At 29.3% G+C, this 22964-nt stretch overlaps 2 protein-coding genes across 4 annotated transcripts; one reads left to right on the top strand and one right to left on the bottom strand.

The window, feature by feature from the left end:
• The first annotated feature begins 4134 nt into the window (after window positions 1-4134).
• Window positions 4135-7121, top strand: LOC130668040 (peroxiredoxin-5, mitochondrial). Its single transcript, XM_057470027.1, has 4 exons — window positions 4135-4660; window positions 5139-5273; window positions 5736-5867; window positions 6828-7121. Exons 1-4 carry the CDS (start codon window positions 4559-4561, stop codon window positions 7017-7019), a joined length of 561 nt encoding a protein of 186 aa, XP_057326010.1. The 5' UTR covers window positions 4135-4558; the 3' UTR covers window positions 7020-7121.
• A 2139-nt stretch (window positions 7122-9260) lies between these two features.
• LOC130668027 (uncharacterized) lies at window positions 9261-22190 on the bottom strand. 3 transcript variants are annotated; one of them, XM_057470013.1, is made up of 10 exons: window positions 22079-22190; window positions 21521-21674; window positions 20766-21420; window positions 17180-17321; window positions 14848-14985; window positions 14560-14777; window positions 14242-14462; window positions 12579-12817; window positions 12361-12514; window positions 9261-10518 (listed from the first exon to the last, which is right to left on the bottom strand). In XM_057470013.1, the coding sequence occupies exons 3-10, from the start codon at window positions 21330-21332 to the stop codon at window positions 10188-10190; spliced, it is 2010 nt and encodes a 669-aa protein (XP_057325996.1). In that variant the 5' UTR covers window positions 21333-21420; window positions 21521-21674; window positions 22079-22190; the 3' UTR covers window positions 9261-10187. The 3 variants fall into 3 exon arrangements, with proteins under 3 accessions (XP_057325996.1, XP_057325995.1, XP_057325997.1); XM_057470012.1 differs by lacking the exon at window positions 22079-22190 and having other exon boundaries at window positions 21521-21733; XM_057470014.1 differs by lacking the exons at window positions 20766-21420; window positions 21521-21674; window positions 22079-22190 and adding an exon at window positions 18302-19740.
• Window positions 22191-22964: the final 774 nt, after the last annotated feature.

Genomic DNA, 22964 nt, shown 5'->3' with positions numbered 1-22964 from the left:
TGATGAAGCCCTTGATTTTGACACTTGCACTGAATATTTATGGATCACTGGCGATACCATAAAATAAAAGTATTAAAATATATATTTTTAAAATGCTAAACAAAAATTTATCAATTTTTTTTTTTAGTGTCCGGAATCGAACACTTATAAGATCAATAAGTGACCGTTTATCCATAAAAGGTTAATCTTTTGAAATGTTTAACTGATTATTATAAATTTCAACAGAAATAAAACTCATTTTTTCAGAACCCAGCGAAGATGTTGGCTCCTATTTTAGGAAGTCAAAAATTTCGTTGTAGTTTTAGAAGTTGAATGTTTTGATTCAGAGGTTTATTAGCTCGAAATAAAGATGTGAGAAAATGTTCGAGTATATGCTTAAATTTGAAAGTAGTGACTAATCACTGCCAAATAGTGATAGTCACGTGATTTTCACTAATTCGTTTTTAGAGGGTAAACACTCCTATGAGATTTAAAAAGTATAGCTGATATATTTACGAGCCTAGTAATGATTACATTACACCACAATGTAACTATTACTATGCAGCTGTACAACATCAAAATAAATACGTACACAACTGCATAGTAAAAGTTACATTGTGGTGTAATGTAATCATCACTAGGCTCGTAAAGTAGTATCAGCTGTACTTTTTAAATCACATGAGTTTTGATAATCTTCGTCTGCTTAACCCTTCAGTTTACTCCCGTATTTTTTAATGTCTCGCTTGTATTAGAGCAACATTCTATAATTTGAATAGTGTCCTGTGAGCAAAATGCTTATAACGGAAGTGCTGACGGGTTAAAAGAAAAACGTGGTCAAAGTTCCTGATTACTGTATTAGTGCAGCAAAGATAATACCGTTCCCTCACTTGGTTGTGAGAGAGAAAAAAGTAAGAACGTCTGATAAATCTCGAGATCGAAGGGCTAATATTGACATTAAATAAAAGACGGAATATTTTGAAATTCGATCATTTAATTTTGTAAATACAGATATTATTCCTATTACTTTAGAGCATTATAGTGGCAGAGTTCAGAAAGACCGCTTTTAATGACCCGGATGCGGATTGCTCCTCCTCTACGTGTCAGATTCGATGTCAAGAAAAAAATTTAAGAAAAAAATAATGAAAAGAAAGAAAAAGACCCCAGTTCAACTCGAATCCAAGGTAATTCTGATTTTATATCCAACCCCTTACCAGAGCTATCAAGTTACTTCGGCCTTTAAAACTAGCTATCTCATGTTTTTTTACAGGTTTCTAAATAAAAGACCAATTCAATATCAAAATTTTCAAAAATTACTACTAATTTTTTAGTAGTTATTATGGTGTCTTTAAATTATAAATAAATTTTATAATAATAAAAATATAACATTTTAAAGTTATGAGGTGTAAATTATAACAGGAGATGGAATTAATTTGAAAGTCGACTCAAAGTGACATCTGTGGGAGTAATCGAAAAATTTTTAATGGTCAAGTCAAATTCTACTTGACTTAGGGTAAATGTGGGAATTATTACGATAACTCACGGCTAAAAATACTCGACTGTTACCCACCCTCCTGATAGCCACCTTAACTACAAGTTAATTTCAAGCTACTGCCGTATTCTGAAGCCAATTTTAAAGGAAAGTGTTGGAGAACAAGCAGTTACCTTTAAGTTGAGAGTAAATTGTTTGTAACTTGAATTCAATTTGACTAGAAGTGTGACTGTCAGACAATGACGTTAAGTTGATTGAAAGTTTCACTTCAAATTGATGGCAAGTTTTTCTGTCAAATTACATTCAGATGATGGTAGTAGATTTGCATCAACTTGCACGCAAGTATTATCCAGCCGAGGCTTGCCAGAAACTTGTCGTTGAGTTAGCCGTAAACGTTTCATTGCAGAACTTGCTAAGCAATTATATTTAGAGTGTGGCCAACTAGACTATCAGGGCCTGATACCCTAGTTGGCAGCAAGCTGGCGAGAACCTATTGCAGCAACTTGTCACCAAGTTGGTCGCAAAAATTGGCATTTCCATAAGTTGATGTCAACTTTCTGAGAAAGTTGGTGGCAAAAGTTGGCATTCCATTGGTTGACGGAAAGTTGCCTTCAATTTTCTCAGAAAGTTGTCGACAGGTTGCGGCAGTAGATTGTCTTCAACTTTCTGGGGAAGTTGGTGAAAACTTGTTATCAACAGTTACAAAAGCTGAAAATTGTCGACAACTTGTCGTCAAGTTGGTCGCAACTAATGTATACTACCTTTCTAATCAGAAAATCTGGTTATCAGGGCTACAGTCAAACTAAAGCAGATATTTCACGTATTCGGAGATCAAAAATTAAGGTATCAAATATTGACCTCGATAAGAACTCTCTAGATGATCAACATTTCAACTCGAAAAATTGAAATGAAAAACTTGACATCTCGATGACGTCTAGTACACATAAAAAATTTTATTTTAACTTTTCGCTCTCCCACTCATAAAATTACATCTAAACTTGATGTAGAATAGCAGCTTTAATTTTACGTTAAATCTATATGCTACTTTACGTATAAGAAGGCTAAAAAGTTTAACTGAAATTTTTCAAATATACTGTACGTCATCGAGATGTCAAAAGTTTCATTTCAATTTCTGAGCTGAACTCGGTTTTCTGGGTACATATAAATTCCGATTGTTACATTTTTAATAACTAATATAAATTCTAAAACATTTACAAATAACTATAATTGTTGTTATAATAATTTTGCTGATGTTTGGTTACGATAGACTAGAGTAAGAGCACCAGTACCCAGCCCCAAACCAGTAGCCAGCTACTTCATGTTAAATTATATCTATATATATTTTGAGCCAATGTTAAAGTATACGACCGGCTGGCTATTGGTTAAGGGCTGGGTATTGGTGCTCTTACCCTATAACCCTAACGGCACAAAAAAAAAATTGTTGAATTGAAGTTAACAATTAGTTACATGACAACAAATTGTCGCCTTAAATTTAACAAAAAGTCAACAACTTTTTTTTGTGCTACTTGAAAATTATTAAAAATCTATCAACCAACTGATGATTAGATTTTCTTGAATCATTATCTCCAGTAATGTATAAAAATCGATAGGGTTACTAATTATTACCTGGTTCAATACGAAAAAAAAAGTTTATCAAAAAATTATTAAAACTTTTTTTGCTAATAATATTGTATGCAAAACTAAATTTCTTCTGAAGTACAAAATCATCATATTATATATATACATTTTGTCTGATAACCCCAAGGTGCAACAATAAAATTCACCCCAATCTTTTTAATTCAAGCTCAATAAAAAATATTGTTAAAAATTTAGAATTTTGTTTTACCAGAAATAGAAATAAATATATAAAATAACACTCACCGTCGTAGTAGATCTCAGGCTCTGGCTGGATCCAGCAATTTCTGTAAAAAAAAAAAATTGATAATTAAAAATATAATTTAATATTCATAATTAAAACTCAATGGAATAAATTTAAAAAAAAAGTAATTGGTAATTTTAATTACGAACACGAACTTTCTAAAGGATAAATTCTTAAAATAAATATTACAAATGAATGACAAGTACTATGGCCTTCATATATATATCCTCGAATTTTTAAAAGAATACATTTACTCGCGTATTGTATAAAAACTTTCATTCCGAGTACAGAAATAATTCCCGACATAAATACTACGACACAAAAAACTATTCAACGAAATAACACAAAAAATTTAATTCTAACCCAAGATTCCGGCAACTCGACTAAATTTTCCCGACTACTTAACAACAAAAATAAATGACTTTTCCACTAAATTATAACTTCTAATACTAATTTAAACTTACAAGGTTACGATAATAACAAAACATTAATTAATAATAATGTAAAACATATAAAAAAATTATTAAAAATATAATATCACCTACGACTAAATCGTTCCATGCAAACCGGAAGCTCTAATGGCGAGTAATGCGTAGTTACGACGCGCATCCATTTAAAAGTACCAAAAGTGGGGATACGAGGGCGCTCATTGGCCAATCAAAAAATCCGCGCGAACGTACAGTAGCCCGCGAAATTTAAATTTCTTTATTTTTCTAAACAAAAAATGGCGCTGCAGTCGTTTTGAACGTGAAAAAATATATCAGGCCTTGTCGTGCCGGTAACTACACAACTACATCTAAGTCTTCAATTATCTTACACACTAAGTAATCAAAAATAAATAAAATACTTACATCCCACTCATCGATTCAATAATTATATAAGTAATTAACATCTGTCAATAAAAATATAAATCACATACATATCACGTACACATTTAATTAAATTAATCAATTAGTACAAATAAAAAAAAAAAAAAACAATTGTCTATTTATGTAACAACCGAGTGGTATTGCGTAAGTCAATTAAAAGCCGGCTCGAGGTTGTCACGCATTTATAATTTCTATTATTTCCTGAAACCTTAAGATTATAACTATAAGACTGCAAAAAAAAACCTATTATTGATTGAAAGTGTTCATTTTTATACACATACATACATATAAATACATTGATATACATTATACATATATATATCCATATAAAACATAAAACAGATGACTCTATATATCAGTCGCGCCATTACCGCTGCAGGTCGTTCGTCGTTGTCTTGTTTAAAACGAAGTTTTCACTTGTCTCCAAAAACGATGGTTATCTCTGTAAGTTTTGTTTTTTTCTTAATATATATTAATTAAATTATAATACTAAAAGTAGCAGACATCAGAAACTTTTTAAATTTTTATAAACTAATTAGTTGTAAGTAAAATAAAATTTTTAGAAGATGCGCAAAAGATTTCTTAAAGTTTTTGATGATGATTATGAAGTTAGCCGACGTCTAATAGTTTTTGGAATTTTTTAATAACGATAAATTATTTAAAAAATTGCACTTATAGATTTTTTAATTTTCTACATGCGCATTTTTAAGTTTTTTTTATTTAATTGATTTGTTGGAAAAAAAATTCGAAAATTTTTAATTGTCTGCTAACTTCAAGATCATTTTTGATCTGCAATTTTCTAAAGTTTTTCCTATAAGTATTTTACTTGTTTATTAAAAACAAATAATTTTTTTTAATGGCTGCTACTTTCAGTATTATTAATTACATATATTATTGCTGATTATAAATTTATATTGAATAGGTTGGTGATAAAATCCCGTCAGTTGATTTGTATGAAGATGCGCCCAGTAATAAAGTAAATGCCGCAGAACTTTCTTCTGGTAAAAAAGTTATCATTTTTGGTGTTCCTGGCGCCTTTACACCCGGATGTTCAAAGGTATTCTATTCTATTATTTTTATTTTATCTATTTTAAACTTACATTCAATGGCGATAATCATGATCATGAATATTTATCTATGTATGTATGTAGAAAGATATGATCAGCTGATTAGTAAGTTAGCGGTCACGTGAAAAAATAAGATGTTATGATAAAAAAAAAGTAATGAGATAAAATGTATTTTTTTTTATATATAAAATATAATTACGTAATATTTGTACACAGTAATAGATAGAACGTATATTTAACTGATCTATGTCGCGGTAAAGTTGTAGAATAATCAATATAAATGTTTATTTATTTATTTCTAATTATACGTTACATAAATTGGCCATGAAAAGTTATTCTTTACGTAGCGATTAGTTTTAATCAATAATAATAATATATACTTTTTTAGATCTTAAGAATAGATTTATTATATTTTAGTTTATTTGTATGTAAATATTTTTTGGTAATTACAGACTCATTTGCCGGGATATATCGCAAAAGCTGGTGAATTGAAATCAAAAGGCATTGACGAAATAGTTTGTGTCAGTGTCAATGATCCATTTGTTATGTCTGCGTGGGGAAAAGATCAAGGTGCTGAGGGCAAGGTAAAATTAGCATTAAATACTTGGAACTTCGTTAGTGTCCTATCAAAATATCCTTATTTGTGTAAAATTATCCGCCTGATCAATTCAAAGATTAATCAACAGATATGTGATAAAATGTCCGGATAAATTGGCTGCAAATAATTTGTCGCGTATAAAACAATCGAATAATTACAAATTTTAAGCTGCTCACCAAAAATAGTGTCTAGACATTTAAAATTTTTTTTTATCTTTGAGCAGCGTAGAAGCATTGAAGATCTTCGTAATTAGAAATATGCACGGAGTAATTATTATTGTTTAAAATGCTGTGGTGTCATAGTAATGCCGGACTATGTTGACCACACAACGGAAATTGAAATAAATACAAGCAAAAATTAATATGACCAAAGTAAAATTTACAATGGTTACATTAATTTGTGACAATCCCTGATAGCCATCATAACCGCAAGTTAACTTCAATCACTGCTGTATTCTGAAGCCAACTTAGAGGAAAGTGTTAGAGAACAAACAGTTGCGGTTAAGTTAACAGTAGATTGTCTGTAACTTGAATTTAATTTGACTTCAAATGTTACTGTCAGAGTTGATTGAAAGTTTCACTTCAAATTGACAGCAAGTTTTTCTGTTAAATTACATTCAGATGACGGCAGTTGATTTGCATCAACTTGCACGCAAGTATTATCCAGCCAAGGCTAGCCAGAAACTCGTCGTTGATTCAGCCGAAAATGTTTCGTTTCAGAAACTTGCTGAGCAAGGTGTCGCTATCAGGGATCGTTGTCAATTTTACTATGACCATAGTAATTTTTGCATGTGTTTATTTAAATTTTCGTCAGGTGGCTGATGACATGGTCCGGCATTACTATGACACCATAGGATTTAAAACAAGAATAATTTCTCCGTGTGTGAAAGACTTCGATTTCAAGTATACATGTTAATAACTGTATTATAATATAATTATTTAAATAGGTACGAATGCTTGCCGATACCAACGCTGAATTCACAAAAGCTATTGATGTAGCTATGGATCTTGCAGTCCTAGGTGGTACTCGTAGCAAACGTTACTCTTTGGTAGTAGACAACGGAATTGTCAAGGAAGTCAACATTGAACCTGACAATACCGGACTCAGCTGCTCGCTCGCAGATCATATCAAAGTTTAAAAAATCCGCTGTTTGATACTTTTTTATTTTGTTTCTTAAATTATTTAGATGAAAACAATTAAACATTTAAGTTGATACTTTAAAAGTACAAAAATGTTTATTCCCACAAACATATCTTTAGCTTTTTTTTTTTCTATTCACTGTGACTCTTTTCTTCTCTTTCCTTTTTTATAGTTTTGGATTTAAATAATTCCATCAAGTAACCAATTAAATATTTCAAAGCATTCAGTTTTTACTTTTCATAGAATCTAGGAAATGTGAACAATAAATGCATTAAAAAAGTTACTAATGTTTCAATTATTTCTTTTGTATATTTTATTTATTGATTTACAGTTTAGCAACATATATTATTACTTTTTAAATTGAAACTATAAATCTCCACATACAGAGATATTCTTTAACTTCAAAAAAAAAATGTATATAAATAAAGCATAAAAATTTCTAATTTAAACTAGATTATTTCGAGTCTTTTAACAGTTCTGATCACTGAACAAATTCATATCATCAGCAAAAAATTGCTATGTCAAATCATTGTCTTTAATTATACTTGCGATGCACTTTTGTTAAAACGTTGGTGCTAATGTACTAGCCAACAATATTATTACAGTACCTCGAAGACATCAACATCATTTTTTGTACTGGCTAACTTATACCTGTAAAAAATATTATTTACGTTGAGTTGCTTAATATATTGGAATCTCGCTGATGAATACTCCAATCAATTGATAGTCCATGAAACAAACAAAACAAAACAAATTCGTAACAAATTAAAAAAATTAACCATGTCTTTTACTGCCTCCGCGCGTTTCATTTCTTCAAGGACTTTTTAAAAGTTGTGGCCGCAACTGAATAATTTTTATTTTTTTCTAGAATAACCGTCTTGTACATTTATACAAGATAGTGTTACACACCGAACAATTCATTGGTTTCATTTAAATATTTATATTATTTATAAAGTCCAGGTTGGGCCTCATTGGAGTGTCAATAGACCCCCGGCAGGTCCTAGTCGTCAATTATTTTATAAATTTATAAATGTATTAATTTTCGCGATTTGAACTTCGAACTTATGCTATCTGTCTTTGTCCTCCATATTATTATTTAATAAATATAAGGATGAGATTAAATTTAAACGATGACGGCAACCGGTGGCAGTGCCCAGGTCAGGAAAACCTATTGAGCTACAGGTAATAGCGCCCAATATTTAGGATGGTTATTTTGTGCGGCTGGTAGCAGCACCCAAAAATATTTACTTATTTATTTATTTCATATGTCAAGACAACAGCCGAATGTCAATTTGTACAAAAACAATCAAACAATTACGTAATTTCATTAAAAATATAAAATACATTGTAAGGAACAATTTAAACATAGATTTAGCAATACAATAGAATAAACAAGACTAGTAGCTACTATTTAATTCAAGGTCTAGAAAAAAATTTAACGCTTTGATTTTAAACGTCTCAACAAAGTGAATTTATGAGATCAATCGGTAATTCTTGACATACACGAATAGCCGATACGACGAATGAGTGCTCATAGGTGTTAGTAGAAAAATTTGGCATTTTAAAAGAAATATTATTATTCTTCACTGCTAGTCTATTTGAATAACTGATATCAGCATCAACACGAAACAAGCTACGAAGAAATTTGGGTTTTCCAGTCTGCAGTAGCTTATAAATACAGGTAAAATATTGGGGTTGATTAATTTAAAATTAGTTGTGGAGTTTATAAATATATTTAATAAATGGATTGTAAAAATGCAGCTGATAGATTCAGATTCAACAGAGTACTAGTCTCTGCTGACTCCTCAGACTAACTGATTTTCTTTTTAACACTACATTAATTATATATAAAACATTAATACAGTGTTGCATCTCAGGTTTATTATGAGAACGTCGAAACAGTCTAATTCTCATCTACGTAGACACTTTGTTTTATCTGTGGATAGACTGTCGACGTCTTAAAAATTCTTATCAGTGACATTTCCGTTCAAACGGATCAAAAACTATGAATGAAAAAAAATAATTAAATGAAATATATTTATTTAATCAATAAATATTACGGGAACGTAACAACAGTAGTAATAAAAAATGTATATAAACAGTTTAACTCATAATTATTTTTTTAAACATCAATAATTTTTAATGTTCTAACGTTTTATCAACAACCCACGTGTTCAATCAAGCGTTTGTATAATAAAAGAAAAATAACTACTGTTAGTTAAATAAATTAAAAACAAAATAATTATTCTATCGTTTATTAATTATAAATTTAATAATTACATTAATTAAACATAATTGTTATTAGTAATAATGTATGAAAATTGACTAACGTATAAAATAATGTATAATATTGAACATATATTATTAATTGATCAATTGATTGAAGCACGATTGATATTAGTTATCAATCATGCTTAAAGACATTCTCAGACCCCCCCCTCCCCTACTTTTTAAAAATATTCAATGGCTCAAACGCCATGACCGCATTAAAATTTTATTAATTAATTTAAAAAAATTGAAATGTTTGAAAAAAGGACAATTTCGCCGATATCGAATTTTAAAAAAATTATTTAGAGTTGTTATCAATTAGGAGTTTAACAAATTTTTTGACTAAATTTCAGACTACAAAATTTGAAAATTCAAATTATAAAATTGATATGAAGATTTTACTGAAATTTATATTTAACTCCTGATTGATAATAACTGTGAGTAATTTTTTTAAAAATCTCGGCGAAATTGTAACGGCGTTATCTTTTTTTCAATAAATGTTTTAATTTTTTTCTAATTAATTGATAAAATTTTAATGCGGATGACAGTTCATCATTAAACATTTTGAAAAAGTGGGAGGTATCGTCTGAGAATGTCCTTAATAATCTTAAACACAAAATGACTATCGTAACTCATTAAGAAATAAGATAGTAGTAAACTAAAGATAAAAAAAAACGTAACTGATTACATTAGTCATGGAAGAAAATCTCTGATAAACAAAAGGTTTATCGATTTGAAATTTATAAATAATTTCCATTTGATACGCAATAATATTAAAGTTACTCTAAACTATTATCACTGTAGATTTGTATCTTTTGGCAAACTAATCTTTGTTTTTTCCTTTTATCAAATCATCGTAATACAAAAAAGTAATAAAAATAGTTAAATAAAATAATAATTATTGTGCTGGAATCTGATTTAATTCCATAATGGGCGGCGGAGGCGGTACGTCAGCACGTAAATGTTCAGTAAAATCATAAGTGATGGCCTTGAGAGCGATATAACCGCCAGAACCACTGCGTCCTTTGTGGTAGATACCAGCTCCGGATAACGGAAATGGTGGATTCGTTATCACAGGCTGTACATCTAAAAATGGTATCGTTGTTTGTGCTGCATCTTTGTCTAAATCAGTTGGCCCGAAGTTTAAAAATTGATTAGACTCGGAATCAGGAGACGATTGCTGTTTTATGCGTGTCGGGATATCTGGTTTAGATATCACTAGTTCTTTTCTAAAAATGAAATAATAAATTCAAAATTTTATTCTATTTTTTATTATTTAAATAAATAAATACGCGGGTTTATATCTCTGCCATTAATAGTTTTACCCAAATGTGAATTAAAATTACAATACTTGTAAATTTTTAATACTGTTATATATAGTAATAAACTGAATGGACCTTAATATCAACTTGAAAAAGTCAGTAAATATAATAAAAAAATTTTCGTATCATAAAATAGTGAATACTCTGAAGTTAATTTTATGAATTATTGTAATTATTAATCACTAAGTTACTTTATGAAACTAAAAATAAAGTAATGCAGTTAAACAAATATTATTTGACCTTGTATGTATTTGAAGATAATTTTTTATTTGTTTATTAGCTTTTAATCGGTAATGACAACAAAGACCAAAGTCTTGTAACAATTAAATAAACAAGTTTTTTAATTCAAATTCAAATAAATATCAGTCTCGTATCAATGTCTGATGATAAACATTTCTCCTAATAATTACATTATTTGCTGTAAAGTTTATGTTTGCTTATAATAATATAAATATCTGCGCACTTTAATTTGTATCCCTATCAAAAAATCCATGTGGGATTGCATGGGAACCCATAGGAATTCTTTTCGAAGATGAAGGATTTATGTACTAATAAATAGGAATTACCAATAGGAGTGTATAGATTTATATAAGAATCCATGTAGGAAACCACGGGTATCTAGATTCCCATATCGAAAATCCATATGGGAAATTGTGGGTACTTGGATTGACATATATGCATATGATGCTTTTTATCGTATTTGTATCAATAACGTGACGCTTTTTGTTAATTTTCCTAATTCCTATTTGGTGACACGGGCTAATATCCCCGGACATAATATCTTAGCGACAAAATATCCCCTCAACAAAATATCCCTCGACAAAATATCACAATAGTTCAAAATTTCTATTAAAAATGTCACGATAACAAGTTTATGTGTTGGCCTATTTTTGAATAAACCCACACAAAATTCGTGAAAAAAGGGCACAGCACGATAATAAGCTAATTAATGTTCTCTAGTAATGTTTTTAATTAATTGAAAATTTTTTATTTATATGCTTTAATAGGCAAAGAGAAAGCAATAGACCTTACAGGCCATCTCTAAAATTTCCCATCTTCGACCTAAAAGGCAATGGACCGAATCTTATAATAAAACTATTTTTTTTTTATATTTCGTCACAGAGATATATTGTTCCTGGGATATTTTGTCGGCGGATATTTTGTCGCGGGGATATTATGTCCGGGGGTATTTTGTCCGGGGATATTAACGCACGTAACCTCCTATTTCATATAAAATTCCCATATGGATTTCGATATGGTGCAGATTTTCATGGGAAATCATCGTAAAAATCTACATAGAAATCCATACTAGATTTCCATATGGATTTCGTATGGTGTAGATTTCCATAAGAACCCATGTGCGAATCTATGTTGGATTCCTATAGGAAACCATATTGGAATACGTTCGAAAACGCCATGTAGGAAACCACATAGAAATCTAGGCTGGATTCCCACGTGGATTTTTGGATAGGGATATTTTTTAAGAATATTTTATGAAACGAAATTGATATTTTATCAGTTATATTGATGTATGATAATTAAATAATAAATATTGTGATTTTAATTTTCTATAAATAGTAAATAAATATAACAATTGAGTCATAATTTTTATACAAAAATAATGAATTTTTGCTTTTCACACTTAGTCATTAAATAAGTAGGTAAATTTTAAAGAGTGTACGTTTTGGGAAGATCTGTTTATGAAAAAGATATAAATGTGCTAACAAATATATACATATATATAAATACCTTTTTTCACTGTTGGAGAAAGCAACATCAGTGTTATCATTACTAATCCATATACTTTTTTCCAGAGGTTTAATTAATAATCCAGAAGTATAATTAAATGGAGTAATGCGAATTTCAAAATTTAAATGCGCTCCTACCATTCTAAATCTTACACCTGGTTATGTATAAAAAAATATATATTAATATATCAAATAATATTATTTTTAAAAATGACTCACCGGTTAAAACATGTTCAACAGGTGCAGTGAGATCATCCAAATCAATGGCACGTTTTTCCCATGATAAAGTGTGATAATCTTCGCCGTTTACAACACCACGGTCTAAAATTGTATAGTTATCAAATGGTTTCCATGAACCACTATTCTCTAAAATTTTTCCTCGTTCTGCTAATGTACCCTCGTGAATTTGTATATGAATTATTTGCTCATATTTTATGAATCTAAATCCAGTGATAACTCTACAAAATTATAAATGATTAGACAGATAAATTAATAAACTAAAATTATTACGATTCATATCTATTTTCTGTATTTATCAGAGAAATAAGTTCACAGTTCTTTGGATAGTAGTTGTTATAATTAACGTTTATTAACAATTTTTGTACAACGTTTCGTCGGTTTTCCGACTTTTTCGAGTACTGGAAAGACAAGAATTAATAATTAACATGTATAATAGGGTGTGTCATTTTAGGGCAACTTTTTTTTTCAATGCACTAACAGCTTCTATACTTGCAAGGTAAAATAAGATGCCTGTTGAAATTTGAGCTCTTAATATTAGTATTAGCAGGTGTCTCATCGCGATTTTCTATTTCTCATTTAAATAACATGGGAAAAAAAAAAATTATAATTTTGAGATTTTATACTTCGGCAATGGCTCATGGTACAGATACATTCAGGATATAATTTTATAGGGAATTGAACGCTCTACAAAAAAAAGTCTCTTATCATTTTTTGATAAATCCATTTGTTCAAAAGTTATTGGAGCTTGAATTAAAATTTATAGCAAATTTCGAGATATTTTTACTTTTCCGGCGAAACAATCAAACTTATGACAAAATGTCGTGAAATATTTTTTGTAGACAATTTTACCCCCTACAAATTATCTTTGATAAAGTTTTTTAAAATTCCGCATTTTTCCTAGTTATTTCCATTTTAATGTCAAGCTCTTGAAAGAAAAATAGTGTTCTGATCGATTTCCAGAGCTTGAGGTTAAAATGAAAATAACTAAGAAAAAATGCGGAATTTTAAAAAACTTCGTCAGAAATAATTTGTAGGGAATAAATTTGTCTACAAAAAAAATCTCATAACATTTTGTGATAAGTTTGATAGTTTCGCCGGAAAAGTAAAAAGATCTGGAAATTTACTATAAATTTTGATTCAAGCTCCAATAACTTTTGAACAAATGGATTTATCAAATAATTATAAGAGACTTTTTTTTGTAGAGCGTTCAATTCCCTATAAAATTATACCCTGAACGTATCTGTACCATGAGCCATTGCCGAAGTACAAAATCTCAAAATTAAAATTTTTTTTTTTCCCATGTTATTTAAATGAGAAATAGAAAATCGCGATGAGACACCTGCTAATACTAATATTAAGAGCTCAAATTTCAACAGGCATCTTATTTTACCTTGCAAGTATAGAAGCTGTTAGTGCATTGAAAAAAAAAGTTGCCCTAAAATGACACACCCTAATATACATGTTAATTATTAATTCTTGTCTTTCCAGTACTTGAAAAAGTCGGGAAACCGACGAAACGTTGTACAAAAATTGGTAATGAACGTCAATTATAACACCTACTATCCAAAAAAACTGTGAGCTTATCCTATCAATAAACAAAAAAAAACAAATTATGTGAATAATAAAAATGAAAAAAAATTACTTGTTGTTAGTAACATCAGAAGTAACGTCTCGTAGATTAAAGTAACGATCAGAATCGCGATTATGGTCATCACAGAAACACATACAATAGCTGCAATGCCAAAAGAGCCATCGCCACCAGCTGTCAACTTTAGTAATTGGATTTTTACAACTTCCTTTTTTACCCAACACTCGTCCATTTTCATACTCTATATACTCGTACCTTCGATTACTGTTTTTATTCTATTCATTTTGCCAAACATACAATAAAAAAAAAAAATATGAAATTATTATTTAAATTTATTTATTAGTATTCTACGAACCATAAATTATTTCTCACCGACGGACAAATCCACATGTCTGAATCAAAGTACTGACAGTGTAAGACTTTTCCATTGCATTTGCGTTGCTGAGAGCAGAATAAATTGTAATTACATCCTTGGACATTTGAGTATGAATAGTAAGCACAGTTTTCACGGCATGTTGCTGTTGGATTTAGATCAATTTCATTTACTATGTAGCCTTGGAATAACTGCTTCAACTCAGTGTAAGTCACATCTAATTTTAAATTAAAAGAACGATATAATTATTATTTATAATTAAACAACTTAAATTATTTTAATAATACCTTCTACTGGTTTATCTGGATCACATCTCCAAAGATCGCGTGGTGCAAATGCCATTGCCGTACGTACTGCTCTTAATGTGTCAGAAACTCGTGTTTCATAATCACGAAGTGTTTTTATTCTTTCGTCTTCAAAAGTACCTGTCGATAATTAAAAAAAATTTGGAAAATCCAAAAGTGCACGACTCGTAATGCTCACATATTATGAAATAATAAATAACAATAAAAAAATGGCGGCAAGTGCAAATAAATTTAAAATATATACAATTCTCTTTCATTAAAACTTGTCATGCTTTATTTTTATTATATTAGTATTTTTTTATAATTATAAAAAAACTTATTCAAAATATCTCGATTAATAAAAAAAAAAAATATATATGTAAATAAAAATAAAAATACAAAAAAATTGAATTGAAAAAATTCAGGCGTACCAATTAGCAAAAAAAAACAGCTGTTCTAAGACGGTAATGCACAAGCGCCCCTGGTGGATTAAATGTACGCATATGTGTATAGATATATCACCATCCATGTTAATTTTACATAGATATATAGATATATAGTTATACAGCCTTTTTTATTCTTTTATTAATTGTAATTAAACGACACTGAGTTACCTAGCCATTTGCAATAGGAGACCTACAATTATCTCAAAGAATTTTTTTAAAAAAAATTTGATTCAATTACTGCATTTTTTCGCAAGTTATCGTGTATACGGGATTCGTACTTGACGGACAGGAAATTTTTTAAAACTATTTTTGATGTTTTTTCCGTTTTTATTCAACTAAATAAATTTTTGAAAAGTATGGAATTAATCTCCATTAAATTTTCTTCAAAATAGTATGCAAACCATCTTAATTTCGTAAACTAACAAGGGTATAATAATTGATTAGTTACCGAAGTGAGGCGAAAAAAAATTTTTCGATCGTAAAGCACGAACGAGTCGTGCAATAAATTACGTTTATAATAAGCGGAAGTAATATTTTATTCTTATAATTTTTAAAATAAGTAATTAAAAAAATGAGGTGTAAAAAAACTGTTGAACGAAGTTTCATTCTTTGGTTTTTTTTCTTTTTCTTAACAAAAGTTTTATTGAATTTTTTATTGTCATCTGAAATTATTTAAATTCCAAGAGCGAAATGTATATTTTTCTGATCCAATCGTTTTTCGGCGTCACAGAGCTCAAAATTTTACTAATAATAAAGTTTCCGAGCTCTCTAAGCTCGAAAATAGTGGGAAGTTTTATGGTTGGTCTACAGGGTCAACCGTTTTTCCGATTTTTTTTAGTGAAACTTTAGAAAATTTAGGAAAGTTTTTCTATTTTAATAATTTTTAAAAATAAAGTGCGATAAATTTTACTTATTGACAAAATATCAAACTTTGTTCATGTCATAATAAAAAGTTGCTCAACTTTATCGAAACAAAGGCTCTTGAAAAAAATTTATCGAAATCAGCAAAAGTTCTTGAAAAAAAATTCTGAGAAAAAGAAATTGATTTGCATAAAAATTAAAATCAGGTTGTAAAGTAAAAGATCTAGTACCCGATACTAAGATTTGGTAAATATATATATACAAATACATGAATAATCGGGTACTAGTTCCCTGATCGGGTACTGGGTCTTTTACCTTAAATGGCAAATCATTTTGGAGTATTTTCATTAATAAAGTAAGAGACCTAGCACCCGATTAGGGAACTAGTACCCGATTAGGGAACTAGTACCCGATCACTCCATATATTTGTGTGTCTATAATTAGTAAAATTAAGTAAATATATCTATACAAATACATGAATAATCGGGTACTAATTCCCTGATCGGGTACTGGGTCTATTACTTTACATAGCAAATTATTTGAGAAGGTATTTTTATTGAAAGCAAGACCCAATACCCAATCAAGGAGCTAGTACCCGATTATTCATGTATTTGTACATCTGTATTTACTGAAGTTTACTAATTATAGACATACTATAAGGTACTAGTTACCTGATCGGGCACTACGTCTTTTACCTTAAGAAGAATAAAAAAAAAATTTATTTCATAAAAAATTTTAACGTAAAACTTATTATTAACAAAAGTATATGTTAGCGGTTTAAATAGAATTTTTTTCTCTTTATTTGTCGACAAATAGATAAGATTAAGAAAAGCTGATTATAGTTTTCAAAACAACAGATAAGCAACTACTACATAACCATTATCTAATTTATTTGTTAATTAAAACAAAAAAGACAAAATATTTTTCAAGTAACTAATTATGTAATTTACTACATGTATTATATGTTAGTCGAAATAAATAAAAATTTTAATATATTTTAAGTAAATTGATTGTTTACAAATACATACCATTTTTATGCACACGAAGTATCGTATATGAAAATTGCATCATCATGTACCCCCTAAGTTCACTCATTGCAATAATATTATACAAATTATAAAGTAATTGCTGTGGAGACTGTTGCTCGTCACATATTTGAGATTTTGCTTCCTACGAAATATAAAATAAAAAAACCACATTATTTAAACGTCCCAGCACATTACTCAGCAAAAACATAAATTTCAAACAAAGTGTTTTTGTGATAATTAAATAGTTTTTTCAATAACGTACACTGTAAAAAATTATCGGAGTGAATGCAGGGCAGATGACTATCTATTCATTTAATTCCCTTGGAGTGAAATTTACTACAAAGGGGAGTTTATTTTAATATTAAAACTCTGAATCGGAATGAATGCGGATTTAAATAAAATCCAGATCACTCCGAAATCACTCCCTTGAAAAAAAAAACTCCTTATTTACTCTGTATACAGAGCGATTTTTTTTTAAACTCGGGGACTCCGAATGACAAAGTGAATTCGAATTTGAATAAAATCCGTAATCACTACGAATTCATTCCCAATTTTTTACAGTGTAGTATCTGATACACTGTAAAAAATTTGCGGAGTGAACGCGGGTTAAATCCAGGGTGAATTTGGATTCAATCTAGAGTAAATGCGGGTGAATGACTGTGTATTTATTTAATACCTTTGGAGTAAAATTCACTCCGAAGTGAAGTTTAATTTTATATTGAAGTTCCGGTTCAGAGTAAAATTCACTCCGAAAAGGAGTTTATTTTAATATTAAAACTCCAAATCGGAATGAATGCGGGTTTGAATGAAATCCTGATCACTTCTAAATCCCTCCCTTGAAAAAACAATCTCCTTATTTACTCTGTATGCAGAGTGATTTGTTTTTAAACTCGGGGACTCCGAATGACAAAGTGAATTCGGATTTAAATAAAATCCGTAATCATTACGAATTCACTTCCAATTTTTAACAGTGTATAAATAATTGATTTAGATAAAAAAAAAATTTGAATTTGGTAAGAAATTAAGTATCCGAAATAATTAAAAAAAAAACTATTCAATTATAGTATTATTCTAAAACATTAAAAATAATTGTTATTGATAATTAATGTAATAAAAAAACACCTTGTAAGCATCAATGAACAAATTCTGATGAACAATATTATCCGAAATGCGTTCCAAAGCTTTTGGAATCGATACATCCGGGTGCGTAAAAACAGCATCAGCGAAATTAATCCAGTAATTAATATTCACTGGTTCAAAGTTTTTAGTGACAGAATGTAATTTTAGTAAAAAACTATTACTATACATTCCTTCAATAATATTCATATCTTTCTGTACTAATGCCCATGATCGTAACGAGTTTAATGAATTCATGTGACGTTTACCCATACTCATAATTTCATTAGTTAACTTTTCACTGAATCTATCATAGATTTCAAATATTTTTAAGTAAACATCATTTGTGTCGCCACGTCCCGATCGTTTGCTTATCGGTAAATCTTTTAATAATAATAAATCATAGCGTAATTTATCAGGAACTGAATAATTATCTTTCATTGCCCATGATGACGCACTAAAAATTAATAACAAAATCCACAATTTCCCCATATTTTATTACTATTAACTATTTAATAGTTTATATAAAACACTCCTTTCTTATTTTTATTGAATATGATACGATAGTGACCCAGTTTATGTAACGCAGGAATCAATAAAAAAAATTCACCAGCCCGTTAATTAATTACTCAGCACTTACACACTTATTTATGCAAATAAATAACTTTAGTAAGTGTTGTATTTATATTTAATTCACTTCCTTTTATTTAATTATTTAAAAGTATTTATAGTTAGTAAAACATAACCGAGATAAATATGTTAAACATGAATTCAATTGTACACGCAAGCATGTACAATCACCAACTGCAAGTGAAACCTTGAGAGATCTCACTACCAGGTTTTTTTTTAAATTATTAATTCAATGTAAACGGTACTAATACTAATTGCATATTTTTTAAGTCTTATAAATCATGACAGAACATTGCCCGATGCGTAATTGTAAGTTTAAATTTCCGCATTTGTATAATTATTTATTTCTTTGTTAAGGTAGATCAAGGTATATATTTATAATATATGTATTTTATTATATATTAATAACACAATATTTTTTTTTAAACTCCAAAATAAATAAAATTTTTAATTCAACTTCGCGCACTTATTAATTACTCCGATTTTACGTTAAGTTGAATTACTTGTCGGGTAAAAATAATTTGTGTAACGTAAATGTATATTAATATATATAGCAAAATAAAAAAAATATAAACAAATCAATTTAAATTATAAATGATTTATGATATGATAAAAGTAAACAATGAGTTTGACATAAGTATTATATTTATGTATGTATGTATGTATGTAATTTAAAAATGATCGCGGTCACTGATTACGTATCGCGAGTGTGAGTGCGCGGATATGTGAGCACCGTACGTAAAATATGTATAGTAAAAAGTAAAAAACAACAAGTACATGATCGTTTGAAACGATGCGTGCAACTGATCGAGCGTTTCAGGATTCGGGTTTTACCGTTTTCTCCCACCCACTACGATGGAGGCACATGACAAAGGAAACGCAGGACAACTTAACACCTCCCGCACACCGCTCTCTCCTTCTACTCTTTTTATTTTATTATTTACTCTCACGTACAATACTCTCTACTTGTCTTTGCATCACCAAGCACATTCCATATGACCCCACTCAGTGCCCCTTTGCTCGTTCAAATTCTTTATATACGTACATATATATGTAAAAACTACTACTAGTAAAGGTATCGGTCTTTATTGTTCATATTTCATATTCAATGGACTCTCTTATCTCTCACTACTACCATTACATATACTCACATATACATTTATTTGTGTACTCGCATCTCAACTCTTTATTTTGTAGTTTTAAAAATCTGCGATGCTTCTAATCAACTTTATACTAAACAACAACAATATAAGAGCGCAAGTTTATCATTAATGATGATATTAATTATTTTCTTCTTTTACATTAAGGGGAAAGGTGAACCGATTTTAAATTAAATTTAATTCACGGGCAAGCACTGGAAACCTAAAATAAAGTCTTTAGTATTTTTTGAAACCTTAACTGAGAGCTAAAAATTTCGTATTTTCAAAAATTATAATTCGTCTCCGAGAAAAATTGTTTTAAAGTTATCATTTACTCTACGAGTGTCAAAAAGATGTCCGGTGGCGTTTCTCCTCAAGTCTATAGTAATTTTCGTCCAAGTTTTTCTCTCAAACAAAACATCTAAACGCAAAATTAAGAACGAAGCTCGATGCATTACTCTATAATCTGTCCTGCTATCCGAATATGAAATGATCTGCCATCATCTACTGTGTCAATAGCAAATTATTCTATGTTTATATTTAAATATTATTATTATACTATATATTGTATATTGCGGCCTTTAGGGAATCTCGATTCCAGGGTCAAAAAATTATTAATAAATAAAAAACATTTTACTGTCTTGGAATAGTTATGAACGTGTAAGGGTAAAATAAAAAAAAATATATACGTGTATATTTACCTGACTATTAGTAGCCAATGCACCGAGTAAATTTTTCTTCATAATTAATCTATGAACAGATGCCAATAAATCCGGCAGAGCTCCCATCTCCAAAGACACTGAAGTTCGGGCGAAATCCAGCCTCGTGTAGTCTTCATATTTATCATCATGCGTGTAATACTCTTTATATTGCTCATAAATATCATTGATACGTCCTAGTAACTCATTAAGATTATCGAAGTCGCGGTTCAACCGCTGACGTTCAGGTACTTTTTTAATTATTTCATCCATTATTTCCCCAGCTCTTTGATCCAACTGCAGCTGTATGCTTTCCAGCTGTCGATTGTTTTGTTTAATCAAGCTCATTATTTTTTTTTCTGTTTTCTTTATAAACGCGTAATCCATCTCACCAGTGTCATTTTCATCTTTGCGTATCGCTTCGAGTGATTCCAGAGTACCGACGACAACTTCACGACCCACTCCAAGCATTTCACGAACGTCACCGAAGTTCATAAACATTGATGAACTTTTTTCTGTGCTGATCATCAGCAGCACCACTAAAGTAAATCCTAAATGCAATTTGGCCATATTGTGCTTTTGTTTATTAGTTTTTATCAAAAATTTAGGCCGCAAACAACCCAACCTGGGGTCTCCAGGTCAACAAACTGTATTACCTCTGGAATAATCACAATATTTATAAAAATAGGGCATAGAAAATTAAAAAATACTTTTTATATTTAAATTAAAAAATGAAATAAATAACTAAGAGTTCTTACCTGTCATAAAAATTAATAAAAGTTGTAGAATAAATGCAAGTTATTTAATTCAATGGATCCTTTGTGTTGTGTTGTGTTGATTTTACTGTTGACGTCGTGATGACCGTTGAGTTGTCAGTGGACAGGATGTCAGTGTCCGAAAGTGCTGGTTCAACTGAAAAAATTTTGACCCCGCTTGTAAATATTAATTGTAGATGGTAGTCCGGTGGCTTGTTGACTTTTGGTGGGGTGTCTTAGAAAAAAACTGTAACTTGTAACTGAGATGTGTTGGATTCTTGCTGATAGTCAAGTGTAAAAATTAAAAGTAAAGATAAAAATTGTGAAAGACGAGTTGGAGCTTACAGAGATGAGTGGGTTTATGGTTTATATTTATAAATTCTGAAATGACCAATCAGAGTCCAAGAATATGATAGTGGGGTACATGAGAATTACAATACAATAAATACATGTATATATTCTGTGAATTATGCCATTGATATTATAAATATATGGAATGTATTTGTGTTTTTTATGTGTGTAGGTGATGTATTCATACATTGTATGAATAACACCTCGTACCTGGTGGTTCCATTACCAACACGATTAAATTATTTGACTGAAACGGAATAAAGAATAATTTTTTTAAAACCAAAATTCAAAATGGATGTAAAATTTTTGGTTAAAAACTTGAAATTAATTTTATTTCATTTTAAGAGCTGATAAAGTAGGAAATGAATTACTGAGGTTTGATTTTATGTTGGCTGATGAGAATAACAAATGGAGGGAAAATGAAGTTAATTTATTTAGATATTAATTATTAATAAAAATATTTATTTAAAAAGTTTGTTATTAAAGTAAACTAGTGTTTCAATTTAACTAAAAATAAAATTATACCGTTTCTGAAAAAAATAATCAGAGATTTAAATAGGGCAGGTAAAAAAAAATTGAATATCTCAAATAATCATTAGTGTTTTTACAGAAAAAAGTTTGAGTGTAATCCTGTAGAAAAATTAATTATTAGTATTTAGTAATAGTTAGTAATAATAATAAACAAAATATTGAAGTAATAATTTATTGACAGAAATAAATTTAAAATACTTAAATATAATTTAGTAAAGAAATTAAAAGTTACTGCGATTAAATGATGAGAACCAAAAGGCTTTTATCAATTGAAAAATCTAGTAAAAACTACGTGTACAATGGACCAAAAAACAGAATTACCAGGCTGGTAAATCAGCAGTCCTCGAATTTCAATTTTTTTGGTGAATACCTCGTATCGTTTTCAGTAAATGCGAAAAAATTACTATGTTCTAATTAATTAGTACACAATGCAATAACTTTGTAATTATTTAAGCAGTAATTTCGTTTTTCTTTTTCGTTTTTGTTTGTTTTTATTTGAATCAAATTTTAATTTATCTGTATTATGTTTATGTATACCCAAGTAGCACAGAAACAACTTTGAGAT

Source organism: Microplitis mediator, chromosome 5 (assembly GCF_029852145.1).
Source record: "Microplitis mediator isolate UGA2020A chromosome 5, iyMicMedi2.1, whole genome shotgun sequence".
NCBI classification, from domain to species: Eukaryota; Metazoa; Arthropoda; class Insecta; order Hymenoptera; family Braconidae; genus Microplitis; species Microplitis mediator.
This window is presented reverse-complemented; position numbering and strand designations above follow the sequence as displayed.